Genomic DNA, 18,842 nt, shown 5'->3' on the forward strand with positions numbered 1-18,842 from the left:
AATAATTAAATATCTAATCTATTTCAACAGTGTGTGGACGTTTGCCAGCTAATTACAATCAAAGACATCCCTCTCCAACATGGGGTCTCAATGCAAAATTTTCCATTGAAACATTATCTGAATGGTTCGTGGAAGAGAAATTATTTTCCATCATAAAATACAATCCTTTTATCATGTTTACTAAGTTTAAACTGATAATACTCGTCCATTCACATGGATTTTGCACACATTAAAACTTTTTGTTGAAAACCCTAAACTTAAATGTCTAAAATGGACTGCGATTTTTCGAAAAAATGTGTTTAATATACGAGTAAAACTACTTTTATTTCGGATTTACTTTAAGGAATTCAAGATACTTCGATAAAAGGAACTGTTCTGAGTTCCTTCTGTCCGCAGAAGAAGGCGGTTTAGCCACCGGAATTCCAGAATACGTGTGAGGTCAAAAAAATGCTGTCCATTCTCGACTGGGTGTTGAACAACAGGCAACTGTCCATTCGATTAATCCCGGTGCAGTGTCGGGCTCGTGACCGAAGCGGTCACCAGCCTAAGCACGTCAGTAGATGGGCAAAAACGCCAGTAGAGGGCATTTGGGACCGAATGCCCCGAATTGGTTTACATTTCCAACAAACATTGCTACCCTTCGGAAAAGGGATTTTGATCGTCCGAGTCTTATACGGACCCGATTCGATGGTTGGGATCCCAGTGCCACGCATTTAGGGTCTCCCCCCGACATTACGCTGGGTCTCCCAGCACCGCATGAAATCGGGGGGCGCAGCAGTATCGGGTGCGGGCAAAAGACGAAAAGTAAGGACGCGCGAAAAAAAACGAAAGATTGCAATGCACTCACCCAGGTACACCTCCGGACTCCATGTGGTTGGCGAGGGTGACGTCATCGCTCCACACGTCGAACTGCCACTTGCGAAGGCCGAGGACGCCGCAGAGGACGTTGCCCGTGTGGATGCCGATGCGCATGTCCACGTTGAAGCCCGTCGCCTCGCGGACGAACCTGTGGGAGAGGAGACGCTCAAATCAGGCTTACCTAGCCATGCAACGACAGCGGGAATCACTCGCACTCTCGCTAGGGCCATTAGACCCGGGGCATGGATCAATGCCGGTTGCTTGCTTCCCTGCTTATTCCCTCCTTCATTCCCTCATTACTCCTACCACCGATGTATTCCATTGCAGATTTTTGGTCTCTCTATGTAATCATACACCTCCGAGGTCCTTCCATCATTGTCTCCAGTAAGATATCCTGCCTAAGGATTTGTCAAATTAAACTCCCTCTTCTTCTTGGGAGTGTTCCAAATAAGCACTTGGCAACACACAACTAATTTTTACAAGATGCAAAAAAATATAGTCCACATAAATAAAACAAAGGTTATGCGATTTTCCATAAGGAAAAAGGCTAAGCTAAACAAAGACGTTTTTCGTTTCTTCAAATGCCCTCCGGTGGCATACGTCGCGCGCGAGTTCCTGCCACGCGTCCTAGAGGAGTGCCTTGCGCCACGCGTCGTCACCGCCGCGGATGCGCAGGCTAAGCTTCGCATATATCACCTTCGCCTTTAGAGCTGTATCGGTTAAATTGAGACCACCCTGCTCAAACGGGCCATAGAGCTGGTTTCGGGACACTTTCTTTACGTAGCCATTCCAGATCATTTGGTTGGTCGCTCTAATAAAATATGCATTATATTTAGCGGGTAAGGGCCACAGATAGGCCACGTACCTTAGCCTCGGGAAGATAACCTGGTTGAGGAGGCGGACGCGGGTCAGGATCGGTAGGGAAGGGAATGAAAGTTTCCCAACACTCTATTTTACATGATGGTCAATAATTCCCCAGTTTCGCTCAATCGTGGGAGCCAACTCCCTCTCCCACCAGAACCCCAAGATTTTGAGCGAGGGCGCTTCTGACCAACCGATGGAGGTCGAGGGCCGGTCGCCCTTCAGCAGCAAAAACCCGGATTTCCGGTTATTGAGGAAGATACCACCCTGCTCATATGACGTTAATATGTCGTGGGCTAGGGCCATGTGGGACGGGTCGTCTACAAAGAGCGTTATGTCGTCAGCGTACGCGACGCCCAGGCAGACGGCGCCGTGACGACGGACCCCGATTCCACTGCTCTGTAGTCGTCTGAGTATGGGGTCTAAGGCAAGGGCGAACAGCAGCATTGACAGTGGGCAGCCCTGCCGAACGGAGTTACTGACGGGAATGGGCGGCGATGTGGCATTGTTTATCCTAATTATAGAGTATGTTCCGTTATACATCGTTGATACGGCACGAATAAAGTACTCAGGGAAGGCCATCTTCTTGAGCACGGTGAGAATCCATTCGATCCGGACCAGGTCAAATGCTTTCTCAAGATCGATAGCCACCAGTGATAAAAAACGATCGCCATACAAGGGGGCGGAAAAAATGACGTCGCGAATTAAAAGTGCTGCATCGAAAATGTTTCGCGTTTTCGACACGGCGTACTGAGATGGAGAGAGGACGATGTCGGCAGCAGCCGTCATTCTACATCGTAGGACGTGCGCCAATATTTTATAATCTGCGTTAAAAGGGCGATTGGCCTGAAGTCGTTGAACGACTTTGGCCGCGTCTTCTTTGCTATAAGCGTTATCACGTCGGTCCTCTGACTTGCAGTCAGAGAGCCGCTAGCTAAAATGCAGTTAAAAAGGTGGGTTAAAATAGGTTTTAAAACATCCCAGTACGCTAAATAAAATTCAAAGGGTAGGCCGTCCAAGCCGGGTGCTTTGCCCTTCGGGAACATGGAGGAGACGCAGTCCAGTTCGTCTGAACATATGTCTAGACAAAAATCGTCTTTTTGATCTGTGGGAAGCGTAGGGAGAGGGGGTGCGTCTCCCTCCTTCCATGGAGGATACCTGTTAAAGGTGTTTTGAAAGTGCCGGCCCACTTCCCTAAGAAGGTCGGTGTCACCGGCGGCAGAGTCTCTGACAGGGATTCTGTCTATATCGGAGCCAGAGTTGGATTTCATCCAGCGCCGAAGCTCAGATAGCGTTAGGGGGCCCCCTTTATCCGTGTCCAGTTCTTTTTGCCACTGTTGGGGAGCGTATTTTTGGAGCTCGTGGCCCAGGATAATTTTTTTTAGGGACGACACTTGGGCGTTGAAACCCTCCGGCGCCACATCCTTACGCAGGAGCTCTTCCAGCGCTCGGCGGTAGAAGGAGATGGTGTAGTTCTTTTCCCTACGCCACTCGAAAGTTTGCCTTTTGATGTGGGTGACAATGCGGGGTTTGAAAACCTCGTCCCACCATAGAGCGAGGTTTGCACCGGGACGGAGTGCCGCGATCAGTGCACACACCCGGGTGCGGATAGAATCACGACGAGTCGCGTCCTCCAACACGCGGAGGTCAATGCGCCACACGGTGCCGCAGCGGTGGACGTGCGCGCCCGGGGTTGTGTCCGGGCACTTAACTCTCATGATCACTGCGCAGTGATCAGAGAAGGACACCGGGAGGGTGTCCACTGTCTGGACATCATTCTTTAGGGATGTCGAGACGAAGAGGTAGTCAATCAACGTCCGAGAGTTAGGCCCTGATCGCGTGAAGGGGGCGGGACCGGCGCAATAAGAACGCACTGCGTCAATCGCTCCAATGGAGTCGAGAATCAGTGAGAGCGCCCGGCTTGGATAGTATTCCACCCTATCCCTGTTCGAGGCACTATCCTCTCGGCGGTAGATAGTGTTAAAATCTCCGCCCAATATGGCCTTCCCCGAGAAGGAATACAGGTAGGGGAGGAGAAGTTCATTGAAGTACGTTTCGCACTCTGCCCTCGCGCGCTCACCGGAGGGAGCGTAAAGGTTTGTGATATGGATATCATTCACGATAACGGAAGTTATTCGGCCCGAGGGGTGGCGGCGAACATGAGAAAACGGAATGCCATTTCGGACTAGGGTGGTGGTGCCAGAATGACTTTCGGCGAAATTGCCGATAGCCTGAAAGATGTTCGCATCCCAGACTATGTCCTCCTTTACCTCTTGAAGGAGGATTACATCAGCCCTAAGGTCGCAGAGAAAACGTTGGAGGACTGCAATTTTTAAAGCGCTATAAACGCCAGCAATATTAAGCGAAATAATAGTCATTGATGGAATGAGAGGAAAGCTATGGGCACCGGACATCACTTACCAGAGTCCTGGTCATGGCTTACGTCGCTTCGGTCGCGGCTCGAACCCGGGCGACGAGTGCTTCGCCGCTTCCCGGGACGCTTCGTCCGACGGGTCGACGATCGAGGTCTCGAGATGTCACCGCATACCTCCCCTCCGACCTCGTCCGAAGAGGAAGACCCAGCCGTGGTCTCTACGAAGAGTGGGTTACTCGGCGGCATTCCACGGGGGGCCCTGTTCGAGTGAGCAGAGCTGTGGGCCGTCCCAGCTCAGGAGGTGGCCTCAGCGGGGGACGGGTTGGCGGACTGGTGGTCATCTGCCGAAGGGGCCCCGTCGGGAGAAACCAGAGGAGATCGGTCGAATTGGTCCGCCTCTAGAGGAGCCCTGGGAAGATCGTCGACACCTTGGCTGTCCTCAAAGGAGAATGAGGATGGAATGTCTGGGATTGTTGACGTCGACAAGGTTTTGCTCGTACATGTGTCAACTTCCGCGGCCGGTGATACTTTCTTGAATTTCTGCGATACCGTAATCGAGGGGCCCGCCGTTGAGGAAGGGGGACAGTCGTAATCGGATATATCCTCCCCCGCTGTCACCCGTGATTCTCGGGGAGTTGGAAGCCCGTGCAGCAAGGATTGCGGGGAGAACGCATCGTTGGCGTGCCAGAGAAAATAAGGACGCAGGATGATGTGTCCTCTTTTGACGGGGTCACTGAGATAGGGCCTGGTGATCGTGAGTGTGTATCCGAGCTGGTAGGGACCGCAGCTTGATCAATGCTCGAAATTAGCAGTGCAATGTCGTCCGTCCTCTTCTTCTTCGGATCCCTTTCTTCCGTTGACGACTTTCGCTCCCTCTGAAATTTCCCTCCAAGTGGAGCGGGATGCGGGGGTCCGGCGGGAGCAGCTGGGGGCGCACCCTCGATAAGTATCAGGGACCGCGCCCTCTCCTCCACAGCCATCTCGGGCTCATCCACCTCCTCAGTGGTGTTCGGGTTGGACGCCAAAAACATTGCCTCCGCATAGCTCTTCCCTCCCTGGTTCCGAGGGCAGGTCTTGCGCTCGTGGCCTTCTTGGTTGCAACGGGCGCAGGTGCGGCGCTGACCATCGTAGATGATGATGGCCCGGTTGCCGCCGATGTGGAGGTACGAGGGGATATTTCTTTCGACCGTCATCCGCACCACTCTCGTACCTGTCAGAACGCGCGCCATTTTGTCGCCCTCCCACCTGTTCTCCCACGAGCGATGGATTTTTCCAAAACGTTGAAGCTCGCCTGTTATATCTTCCAATGGGGTCTCCACGGGGAGACATAGAACCCTGACATTGCAAGGGCTACCGGAGGTCTCGTCAATAGTAATCGTCGTCCTCGGATCGTTTTTGGATGGAAACGGTAGTTTTAGTGGGATATTATCCAGAATCCTCTTCATAGTAGCTTCAGTTGCCAACTTCAGGAATACCAAATGGCGGTTATATCCAAATTGGATCGCCACAATCTCTTCGGGTGTGAGGCCCAGCGACTCTAGTGTAAAGAGGTGGACCTCCAACGGAGTAGGGGGTTTCGCCTTCTCATCAACTTGCAAGGCGAGCGTGTTTACGCGACGTACGACCATTTTGAAAGAAATCAATTGGAGCACGCCAGCGCCAAGAAAAGAAGAAGAGCGCAGTGAAAGCACTCCAAGAAGGAAAGAAAAAAAACACTCGTGTGTACTCCCTTCCCGCTACACGCACCCGGCGGTAGCAAATAAAAAGGAGCCTAAGTTCTACACCAGGAGTCAAGGTCAGTCTTGATCCAATAAACAAAACGAAAGCACGGCCTTCCCGGCGGAAGAAGTCGAGAGTCAAACTGCACGCTTCTTGATGAACTAGGCGGTCAACCGCCGCTCGAAACAAAACACGATCGGAACCTCGATTCCCGAGAGAGTCCGGCAGTGCCGCTCTCCAAACCCCGGCGGCCGAAGCCTCGGACGCCGGCGAATTTTAGACACTCGGGTGAACACAGGCACGTCCTGCTATCGAGGAAACGTGATTTACCCTGAGATCCGTGGGTCTAATATGTCGCCATGCGCCCCGATTCTTTCGCCAAGAGATGGCGCCAGGTTTCACCAACCAAAGGAGAAATAGACAACACACAAGAGGAAAGGAGAGTGGGCTAGAATTCAGTGCGTTTCAAGGCACGCATAGCCAGAAGAAAGAGATGAGCCACAGTGGCCAAATACACATTCAAACACAAAATCCCGCCAAACGGCGAATAAATACTCATTTATATAGAAACAGATATAAGGAAAAGGGATAGACGAATTAAAATAATTCTCTCCAAATAACTCAAATTCCCGTTAATTTATTGAAAACATCTCGAACACTGTCCATACCAGTATTTATGGTACGCCGACTTTGGTAATTGGCATTCAATGGAACCCTAACCACTGGAGTGATTTGAATTTTCATACGGGTGCATAGTTTTTGTGTTCTTATTTCCATGCGTACATGTAAATATTTAACAGCATGCACGAGCAACAGGGCTGTGCATGTTTCGGTTGGTGGCTTTGGTTGCATCCAAAAACAGGAGACAATGCTGCAGCAATATTAAGCTGTTTAGAATAAATAGTACCAGATTTGAGATTAGAGAAAAAAGAACGCAGTCAAGTATTTAAAAATGCAAGTACATTTCATTCCTTAGTCATAATTTTTTCCAAATAATAAATACAACAACAACTCCAAATATTATATTACGCGGAAACCTTAAGTTCGAGCAAAGATATTGGTTGAAAATGTATTTTTGTACGACGTAAGGAGAAGGGGTAAGAAAAAATGCATGGGACTCTTGATAACCCACGCCGAGATCCTCTCCTGGTCAACGGCGAACTCTCTAAATCAAAAGCAGAAGAGGGTATCTCCATCTCGCTCAAATTAATCGACCCGCCCCAAGATACCAGACGGAAATTTCCCCCTCCGAGTTAAAGGAGTGAGGTCAAGGGTCAACAAGTTGTACACATTAAGTCGAGTTCTTTAGGGAGGGACCCAGGAGAGGAAGCAGGGGAGAGATGGAAGAGGGATTGAGCGGTGCCCTCTCTTGACGTGAGAGCGAACGAGAGGGAAAGGGAAGGTCCCGAAGACAAACAGTTACCCCTTCGCCATTGTCGTAGGTGGCGGATGCGAGGAGACCAAATAATGGATTGAACGAGTGAACGCCCACTAATGAGATTTCGCGTGGTTCATTTGCAGCGATTAGAAGGCCCAGGCTTCGTCCCATCCCCATCTTTTGCCGGGAAGACCCATTCGCCCTCGGGGGGAGGGGGGAGGAAATTAAACGGTCGGAGGGCGGGGAAGCGGACGGAGGAGTAATGGGAATAAATGGGATTTCGGTGTGGCAGAGCCATCTTTTAGCGTTTCCGAGAGACTCAGAAAAGGGCAGTCGTAGGAGACTGCTTCAGGAGCTCCATCCCTCCCTCGAGGCTAATTGGAACGCTTTCACTGGGGTGTGCCATAAATAATGCTCTCTTTCCGTAAAACGCATTGGCAACGGTGATGATTTTTCCCCCACTGGAGAGTCAATAGGTAGAGTAAACAGTGGTGTGCTATATGGAGCATCTTGAACGATAAACATTTTCTACGTGCCTATGGAATTGTATTTTGACTTTAGCAATCCCGCGCAATAAAATTAAACAAAGTCAAAGGCCCAGCGACACTTGGCAAAATAGTGCACTTGTAATCTCACAACGAAAACTATTCAAGTTATTTTTTATTCTACAAACACACTCCGTTTACGGTAAAAATATTTGTTCAGCACTTAATCATGATCATTGAACTCACACTTCATTAGTTTTCTTTTATTTGCTGAGAGTTAATATTTATTCTGCGCTAATTTCGAAAGAGTTCTTGAAATATATGTAACAACCAAACTTAACACTTTGGAAGGATTGGTGCGTTCCGATGACCACTAGAGCTGTGCTGGTGGGAGTAATACCCCTGGCAGGATCACCCATGCCAGATAGGTCGAAGGTTAGGAGCCAGACGAAAGGTAGTCCGCGCATAGTTTATTCCTCAGTGAGGCGGCTGCAACGGCGTCTGACGCCAGTGGGGCCCAACGGGTAACCACCTCAATTATTTATCCCAAGTTACTATTATAGAAAAATAATGATAATGAATCCTAGTAACTATGGAACTCGGCTAAATCGGCCGGGTGTCGTGCTCGGAAGCGGGAGAGGCAAGGCTTCCGCGGTCGTCATCTCACAAAATCCTTGCAAAGCGACATTAGCAGAATAGAACATGCAGAAGAGGACCGAATTACTTATTATAGCAACTTGGAATGCAAGTGCAATATTGAGGACAGGAAAATTAGAGAGTATAAAGAAAGAGATGAAGAGAAGAAATATAGATGTCTATCCGAGGTGAGATGGAAGGATAGCGGGGATTACTGGAGTGAGAGTAACAGAGTAATATACAGCGGATGGTACGAGAGTTAACGAGGGGTCTCCATGTTACTGAACAAAGAAGTAGGAATAAGCGTAGTAGACATAGAGAAGGCGACTATTATTAGTAGAAGCGGAAGTGCATCCAACGAACCCGGTCATTGTTCAGGTATGCATGCCACCAGGAAATCACAGGGAGAAATTCCACGCTAAGAACGTACGAGCCGTTTCTCCACGGGGGCCATTGTAAGAGTGATAGCGGTCACGAGTCTGACTTGTGTCGAGAAGGTATTTGGTTGAAGCCTCTACATATTTAATCCACGGCATACCCCCAACCCCTCCCTCGCCCACCCAAGGCCTGGTATATCTTTAAATGATCGCAATTTGTCCCGACTAATATTCCACCATAGCTACATTCTGTTCAAAACCGCTGTTTGCCTTACCCAGGCTGCAGAGAAACTTGTTCCTAAAACGGAGACTCCTAGTCGTCATTGCTCTTTTATATTATTGCGAGTGTCTTCCTTCCGCACTTTTCACGATCGAATCGAATGAACATTCATTTGCAACTGTAAATGCCCTATCGGCAGTTATATAGGATAATTGTTGACCCATTGAATTACCTACCGGGGTTGTAAATCTGGGTGGAACATGTTCAAATTTGAATTCTCTCCGTCCGTCAGGTTTGCTGGGGAAAGAGACATTGGTTGACCTGGCGGTCCAATACCAACATTTCGAGTGTACCGGAAAAATAACAAACTGGGATACACTGGTTAGCAAGAAGGCATAAAATACAGTGGAGCGCCGGCCGACCGAATGCTTTCTGTGGCGTCGTAAATTCCATCGCTTATTCCGACGAGAGTTGAGATCCCTGACCGTTTGTATCCGAGAGAGTTGCTGTGACAATGCTCCGGATGGGAAAGTGCGGCCAATGCGTCCCACGCAATAGTTGACCAAAGGGAAATAATATGAGTGGATGGATAAGATTTTCAAAACCGAGACATCATAAAAATATTTCAATTACTCTGTAACTTGTTTGATGAAACGGATCGGAATCGAATCGTAGTTCTTGGTCAACTTATTGAACGAATTCATCTACTCAATCCCCCGAAAGCCGCCGCAAGGGCGTGTGGCGGGGCACCTTCATCGGTCTGGATGCTGGGCGGGCCTTCAATCTCCGTTCTTCATCATGTATATTTGTGCGGCTATTTTGGAGCTCTGGAGACCATTGTCTAACCCTTCTTTTGCTCATTGCTGTAGCCTCATAAGCCAGGGAAAAATCCCGATGAATATTGACAGATGACTATCCTTATGCACCCAAAACTCGAATCACTTCGCAACTGGTGGAAGCAACGATTCTTGCGAACATCTTAATCTGCATTCACCGGAAAGCAAACGAATTCTGAATCAAAATAATGAATTTCGTGGCTTTGAATACCAACATTCAATAGATGGTGCTCTATGCAAAAAACTTTGCTCTGAACAGCCAATATTTAGTTATTGTTGGTAAAACCAATTCTCGAATATGCCTGGTAATTTAACAGCTACACAAGGCAAAACGCTAGCATAGTATTGGATGTAGCTGAAGCTAACTCCAATCATTTTAAATCAATGATATCCGATTAGATCTTCCTACACGGATGATGTGCTTGCAGTTTGATCCAGCAATATCTTCGCCTCAAGTAGCAAATAGCTCTGTCCCCAGATATTCTCAATTTGCTCTCCGACTCTCAAATGAAGAAGGATTTGACCTGTGGGAGGGTGGGGATCTGTCGAATAAAATACACAGTACGAGCACCATTCAGTAACGTTACCCCAGTTATCTAAAATAAAAATATAAGGGCTCTCTGCGCATTATAATTTTCACAGAAAACTTTTTAAGTTTTCAGGAGGCATACATCATAGACATCACATCGCATTAGATTACATGTAACAACTTAAAAACGTTTTCAATGGATTTCGACCAATTTTTTTTATTTTTCCCAATATGAAATGTTTGTGGGCGTAACTGCTAAGTCAAATGTTTAAATCATATGAGTAAAGTTTTCCGATAAAAATCTCTACTCAGTAACGCAATTCCATGTAATCTCCATTGTTTCGAAAAAATCATGAATTCAATAGCCAATTAGGTCGAAAACAAATATTTGTTATTTAAATCCGAGAGAAAACACGCGCATGTTCGCTTCAAACTTGAGAGGCTTCACTTGCTTCTGACGATTAAATCGAGTGTGCAATGAGACTAATGTACTTCAAATGCAGCGATGGCCGATCCGTTAAACCCTCGGCCGGACGAGAGTTCGTGAAGCCGCGGTTGGGAGAGTTTTCCTTGCACACGGCCGCACCATGCCCGTACTAATAATCCTCTTGGGTGACTGCGCATGCCCGGAGGCCTGGACCAATCACGCCGGCTCGTTTCGATCGACTGAATCACTCGACCGTTTCCCTCGATCGTTTGCTTGCGAAATGCATCACGGGTTAATCCCCACCCGCTTCTCATCCCACTCTTCGGCCCTAATCAACGGTCCAGGCTTAACTCGAATTCCAATTTAATTTCCGACTCGATTGACCCCAAATGCAGAGAACTCCCTCTGCATTGACTTAACTCGTTGGTTCAAGTACTTTCTCCATCCCTTGAAAATGGGGCACTGATAGATAACGGTCCCCTGCGAAGGGTGACAATGACAAACGGGAAAATCTACGTATGCTACGAATGTAAGGATTATTGTGTTATTATTGTCAAATTCTTAGAAACTGCTGGAGATGTAACAGCAATAATTTTTAACGAAACCATCAGCTAAATGCGCATGGCAATGCAACAATTTCAAGGCGTGAACATCATTCGACTTGACCGGAATCCTGGTCTTGGTGAATGATTTTTAAACTTAGCTTTTCTCCCATCGGAGTAATGATGAAGGCGTGCGACGACCATAAACACAATAACTAACCCCGAGGTTGGTTCGGTAGGGGATAGTAGAGTTCACCCAGTACTAAGCCCTATACGGGGTGTGAAATTCACACATTAGCAGGGTAGGGGGGCCAGTTCCTTCCCCTGTGCCGGTTATTGTTTCCCTGGAAGATATGGTACCCAAAAAATCACTTTGGCTTGGGTGGAGCTGCAGGTGTCCAGAGTGCCTTGCCCGGGTATCGATCCCGGGACCGTCCGCTCAGTAGTCCAACGCTCGAATCCTGGACTACCGCGACCTCTCTTAAGACGACTAGCGGTTCTAATTTCGCCATTTTCTTACGCAATTTAGCTCTTCTAAAGATTTTTTTTGGATAAAAATAATAATGCTTAGGATGTTTCAGAATATTTTTCCATAATGTGTGTTGTGCGGTATAGTAAGTTTCATTAGTTTCAGTCCTGTACGGGCTCAGCGGCAACCGTTGCAATTTGAAACATGTTTAGTTCGCCTAGTTTGCAAAGATGGAGGTTACTCACGACGCTGCTTTGAAATGTTTCTTTCACCTCGGCCTAATGGTCTGTTCTTTCAAGGCGCATTGATTGAAGAAGGGTTCCATAGTTAGAACGAGGGGGAGCAATTTCAAATGAAGGTGAATCGGAACTCCAGTTTCACGGAAGCAGATCTTAACACCGCTGCTCCCCTAGAGAGAGAAAATCGTGGAATAACGCTAAGAAATTAATTTAGAAATAAATTGAAAATTTCATTGTGTGCCGGCCACATGTTGGCAAAAAAGATTTGGCATCGGACGAGTTTGTTCTCGGTGGTTTCCGAAACTCATGGCATCTATCCGGGGAAGATTAATGTTGAGTGTGGTTCTCGTTCCCTTTATGGCCCAGACCTACTCCCATTTCATTTGACCTGTCCCCCGAGGTGAAGAAACGCCTTCATGGAGAGTTTCTCAAAATCAGAAGAAGCCATCAGCGATAAGCGAGCCGGACATGATTCAAATTGTCACGGTTGCCCCAGAACTGATCACTTCTAAGTATTGCAAGAATTTCCTCTATTTTTGCATTATTTGTGTTTCCGTTTTTTCGTAACTGCTGCCTTTTTTATGCATTCCAAGATGCTCTTACCTCTCTTCCTCTTCCGCAGTTACCTAACGACATCCATTCCATCATGGCCTTCAGCCTGACACACATTTCTCAATATTTCCGCTCCGCACTTTCTTTTCATTTTTCTGATTTTTTCAAACCCAGGCGTTTGTCATCCTCTGCCTCATTTCTCCCTCCCTTGCCAAAACAGATCTCTGAAACCACCTTCATTCCACGCTAGTTAATCAAATACATCTCGTGCCAAAATTAATAACTACATGTATAATTCATGCCAAAATTTTACTACACCTAATTTAAAGGGATCATAAATTGAATTTTTGATAAACAAATTCAGCGGATAAACAGTTCATGAGCAATTTTTATCGAACAATTCCCATTATTTCTTTCGGTAATTCTTTAGTTTTCACGGGATGAAAGCAGCCCTTCGTCTAAACTAAATTATTTTCCTCGATGTGGCAACTCTTCTAAATAGCACGAGTAAGGCTTGAGCGATCAGCATTAGGTCCACCTCGTGTCCACGCGCCTCTTCCTACTTGCCTTCCAACCGCGTCCACAACCAATCTGTCTCGAACCGCTTCGTCCCTCATCTCTCCGGCAGCTGCTTCTCGCCCCGAGCGTGCCTCGTGTGCTCGTCACTTCCTCCAAGACCCTCCCTCATCCGCCCTCACTCCGTCTGAGCCTTTCAAATTCAGCCTTCATCACAACGCTTTCCTTTCCTGAACTCATGGGTCTGTATTCTCAAAGGTCCAAACACTGCAGAATCATGAAGTGAAAGAATCCTTCCAAACTACCAAGGGGAGCCACTTTATGCGGCTCCATTTGCCAAATATCCTAGGGAGGAGTAGTGTTTCAGAAGACTCAGACATGGGGATTAAATATGCAAAGTTTTGTGAAATGCGGGGGTGGTCTGTCAATTGTCTCGTCGGTAGGAAAGGTTTTTCGGAAGAAAGACAAAACCAATTGAAAAAATATCACACATATTTAGATCTCCGCTTCTAAGTTTCATTCCTCATGCCGATACGAGAAAGTGTGTCAGGGGATGATGGTAGGGTACAACCAGATATTAGGGTGATCACCGACTCATTTTTCCGAAATCGTTTCCTACTAGGTTTACCTGAGGTTTAACTGCCAATTTCCATTTACTTATCTCTTAAGTCTCACCTACCACTACAGTGTGGAGTTAGGAGTCACCCTCGCGCCTTACGTGAGAGTAACCAATGTTTCGGCCTGGCAAGGTGGTGGGTTGGGATAGAGTGTTAGCATCTTGGTGTTTAAGCGTCCCTGCACTCAGCCCACGCAGGTAGGCTCATATTTCATTTCAAAACCTAAGTGACTTCCTCAACAGTCTTCATATTTCCTATAATTTGAGGCCACGCGTGTAATCTTTGTGTGTACAATAATTTGACAAATAATTCAAAGAGTTTGCATGATATGAAACACAGTAGTATCTTAATACGGGTGGGCATTTCGAGGAGTATATTAGAGAGTTATCGATGAAGACTTATTTCGGCTTCATTTTACAACAAGATGAAACTACCATTCCATAATTTAATATTAAAGCATAACTTCCTTACAAATGGACTGTAATTTCACACTCCGATTATCATACAAATCGCATTCTCCTCGAAAATACCTTTCCATGCACACCATGCACAATGCTTGCTCATTTCAGTAGGCGTTTCCTTACGAATGTTACAGCATAACGGTGCGCTTCGACCAGAGCACGCCGGCTATAGCACCGGCGGTCACTTTTAGGCGAGGACGTTTCGACCGCCGGTAATCCTGGAGGCCGTGGTTTGTGGATGTGAAGTATTATAATGCCAGGATATGCACACGTCTATTTCGAATTAATGCGAAGGGCATGTATACCTATTTGCGGAGTTTGTGCGCTGCATTAGGCAGACTGCAAAATGAGCGGGTGGGAATTCGAAGAGCGTGGGCTTGGAGCTCCAGAGGCGTGGCTGAGAGGTGTACGCTTCGCCGGCTCGGCCATGATGAGAGAGGAGCTGAATCAGGAGGGGATTGAGATGGTGCGGGGGCTGACGCACTGGCTTCCCACCCTGGGTTCAAATCCCGGTAATGATGAATATTTTTCAGTTTTAACCCTATCCCTTGATATTAGAGGTGCTTTGTGGCGGGCGCTTCGAGTGAGTACGCCGTCCGTCGGATGGGACTTAAGCTGCGGACCCCTTGGCGGCTTTCGTAAAGAATAGGCTAATGCCGACGCCGGGTTTCTCTCCACCCTTCATCCTTTCCTCTCCATCCTTAATGGCGCAAATGACCTCAGCTGTCGGTCGCCTCACCTAAATACTAGGATATGGGAGAGGAAAGGAAAAGGAAAAAAATATTCAATAAAACCAATCGCATGGCTTGCAAAGTGGTATAGATGCTGGATTAATACTTGATTTAAAACAAATTTTAATTCACTTTGTAAAATATTTATTTATTATACGAAACAAGGGAAGGACATGTGCGTTCGCATCACAGCAACATTGAGTTGTGTTCATGTTCTCTGTCAGGTTGCCTGCATTTTTTCATGCATTTGATCACATATTTTTAACCCTTAAATTCCAGGAATTCCACCCATAATCCCAATAGTAGTGGGTTTCTAGCATTTTCCTTCTCTGGGGTTACTGTATGGTTTAACTCCTCATGCAGTGGCAATTTGTGACACGTCAGATGCGGCAAAATTATTGTCGAAATAAATCGATACTTATGAAATAGTTTTGGGTCATCACAAAAAATTTGAGCGTCAAATATTTCTTTCCATTTTTCTATTTATTTCTAATGTTCTATTTTTAATAGACGAACCTGCACGCCCTGCTAGTTCAAATCGGTGCATTTTATCGTTCTCAAGGGTATTTCCCGCAACTCAAATCACGCCTTTAACCAAGAAGGGTCCCAAATGCCCGAGGGACATAATGGTCCATTAGGATACCAAATGCACATTAAGGAACGACGGTCATCGCCCACTATCCTTTCCCTACTTCGACGCCAGAAACATTCCTTCCTCCTTTTCGTGCGACGGAATATTTAAAGAAATACCAACTCCTTTTAGGGCTGAAGTTTCTTCACACTGACGTCATTTCCGCTGGATAGTTACGTAGTTCTATATACCCTTACCGAAGAAGTTTGGCCCCGGAGGAAAGTTATCGAGGAAGGGAGCAACTTTTCGCGGGACAAAGGCCCGGCCTAATAGTTTGTCCTCGCTTTTATTGGTGCCTTAAATGGTCATCAGGGATCCCCTTGGAGACGTGGAATGGGGGGGGGGGAGATGAGAGATCCCTCCCTAACCCGTGAATTACTGCCGAATGGCCGACACCTACCAGCTCCCCTTCGCCTCTTTCGCTTGATGGAAAAGTTTCCCTTCGCTTTGGCTCACTGTATCCCGTCAACCACAACCGGCTTCCCCCGCGTCGATGCCAGGGATCCCTTCATGCTGACCTCCAAGCATAAGCGAGAAGTGCGCGAGGAGACGCCTAGAGGGAGTTGTCGCCTAACGAAATTCGAAAGGCTTTACGACGCACACGCTCAAGAAATGAGTTTTGACATCAACATACACCTTAGTCTTACCGAATAAAGTCGATGGTTTCCGACGCGACTTAATGAAACTTGCTACTATTTAATTTGAATGAAACTTCGTTTTTTTACAATTTGCGCAATATTTTCTTATATTTTAACATGACTATGGTTTTGCCATGTGCAGGTGAAGATGACTTTAACCGTTGAAACCACGGCCGTGTAAAGATATAAAAATCTTATTGTGGAGATCATACTAAGTACGAAGTACTATTCAAACTGATTAGTTTTACCACTCAAGGAATCACGGGAGAAAACCACCGTTCGATCATTCCGATGTGCTATCGCGTGTCGTTGGCGCACATTTAAGGAGTGACGATAGCCACGTCCGAATATTAGGGAACCGCATTAAATAAGAGGAGAATATGGAAAAGTGCTTGGTCAGCACAGATGGATGTTTTAGTGCCCTGCGAACCCCCTCTGGGGCGTATGGCAGGGGTTGAAAACACATCAGACTAATAGTAGTAGTTTTAAGGGGAGGCGACCGACAGCTAAGGTCATTTGCGCCATAGGGGATGGACAGGAAAGGATGAAGGGTGGAGAGAAACCCGGCGTCGGCATTAGCCTGCTCTTTACGAAAGGCGCCAAGGGGTCCGCAGTTTAACGTCCCATCCGACGGACGGCGTACTCACTCAAAGTGCCCTCCACAAAGCACCTCAAGTAGGGATCGAGATACCTCTGAAAAATATTCAACACCGCCGGGATTTGAACCCGCGCCCTCTGGGTGGGAAGCCAGTACGTTAGCCCCCGCACCATCTCGATCCCCTCAGACTAATTGTGACCCGAATATGACCATACCACTGTCGGACAATGTTACTGTATTCTGATCCCTTATCGTTGGTGGAAAAAATGACATCTTAAATCTAGCTGTTCTACACTTAATCTCTCGAATTTTATATACAATTGAACCATCACGAAGAAAAAATGTACAATCTACATGAAAACCTGCAAATTTTAGGATATTATAAAATGGAAAATAGTATTTATTCCAATTAAACCATTAACAACTTCAATCTAGGGGGTTGATTTGGCAAGGAAAGGCATGAGAGAGCATTTGTAAAATACAATGCGGAGTATAATGCAACATATTTATGATGTTTAAAAAATAATTCAAAACTATTTCTTTTAAACCATGAGGATGTTTTCCGAAATATGAAATTTCATCTCCATCAAGCAGAGGCTTTTACTTAAGGTAATAATGCACACCTGTTACGGCGACAGCTCGTAGAATATCGGCTTTCATTTCCATGCTCTCAATCTCCATTCACTGATCATTCTTCAACTTTTTATTTCTTAGTTCACTCTAGTTTTAATTACAATTCATAATGGAAATCTTTTGAGGATTTGCAAATTTGTTACTATGCTTTACTTATTTCTCCAGTAATGAATACAGTTCTTTCTTCACGACTTTGACTTTTTTCCACTTTTCGTCTTTTAACTGTTCACAATGTATTTAATGTCTTGCGTTTTATGAAACTTCATTTCTGCATGTACTCTATGTAACTAATAATCTTCACGTAACCTGGATACACCCCCCGCCACGCACCTTGCAGAGTTTCATGATGGTTTAACCTCATTTGATTTAAGCTCATCGCGATCTAAGATCGCTGAGGCTTGTCGTTAACGTGTAAATGTAACAACAATAGGATATGTGAAAAAAACAGTCTTCCCGGCAAACTATACACATGTTTTGTATAACAAGCATCGGGAAAAGTTTCGGAAAATAGATTTATTTCAGATATCGCTGCAATGTTTCTCAATACGAAGAATAAAAGAATATCCCTTGAGCGTCGACACACTTTTCACGGCAGCGGCTTTTCCACGACTCGAAGGCCACCTGGTGGGCGGATTCCGGAAGGTCCTCAATGGTACGCGAGCGAACTTCTTTGACGGCTTGACTTAGGGTCCCTCGGTATTGTCCTTTAATGGAGGGAGACTTTTACTTTCAGGAATGGGAAATTGTCTGCTGGTGTTTAGTGGGGGGTAGGGGGAATCGTCGCGATGCCTTCCCTTCGAGCAGTCCTTCGGGACGAGTTTAGCGCAGACCTTTCGCTTCACCAAATTTTCAGTGACAATGGCGTGCACAAAATCAAATCCACATACGATATCTGCGATCCTACACACATTTGACCGACGGTTCGGATTCAGCCCTTCACGCACACGCGGCACGTTGTCGCCGGTTCTAGACATCGACGGCCGTCCAGCGCGGGGCTCGCCCTCCACACTCTTTCGGCCTTCTTTGAAGAGCTTGCACCACTTATAAACTGCAGTTTGTGAAATGCCCTCATCCTTTTAAAACTTGGCGTATCGTGCTCAATGTTTCCGTACACCAGTCCAACACACAATTCGATGGTGTGCCGCTGCTCAATCGTTGCATTGCTGCATTTGGCGCTTGCACCGAGTCACTCGATAGTGGTCCACGAAACACACGGTCTAGCCTGAATGAATGCTCGCAGGCGATTGGCGCTTGGAGCATTTTAAATTAATACCACTTACCATCTAATCTGCCCGATGCGACGTACATTCGCGTCAAGAAAACATCGTTTCCGAAACTTTTAATCCATACCATGTATGCTATTTCAAAAACATGTTAATACCTTTGGAGGCTCATTCTAATTTCCAGCGTGACTCTATCGAGTCCCATACTAATGATAATACTTACAATTACTCGATGATGACGCATCATGTGATGGTGCTCCTGCTATAATGCTTGTGACAAATTCGAAAGGAT

General features: G+C 46.6%; 1 protein-coding gene across 1 annotated transcript in view; it reads right to left on the minus strand.

Moving 5' to 3' along the window:
- The window catches only part of Ac76E (adenylate cyclase type 2 Ac76E), a 935,623-nt gene that overhangs the window by 287,134 nt on the left and 629,647 nt on the right, over positions 1–18,842 (minus strand). Inside the window, exon 7 of the mRNA XM_071595784.1 lies at positions 848–1,006. Within this exon, the coding sequence (XP_071451885.1) occupies positions 848–1,006 (159 nt within the window). The remainder of the gene's footprint in view (positions 1–847; positions 1,007–18,842) is intronic.

This window comes from Hetaerina americana, unplaced genomic scaffold, assembly GCF_022747635.1.
Source record: "Hetaerina americana unplaced genomic scaffold, ioHetAmer1.1.p SCAF_7, whole genome shotgun sequence".
Classification (NCBI taxonomy): domain Eukaryota; kingdom Metazoa; phylum Arthropoda; class Insecta; order Odonata; family Calopterygidae; genus Hetaerina; species Hetaerina americana.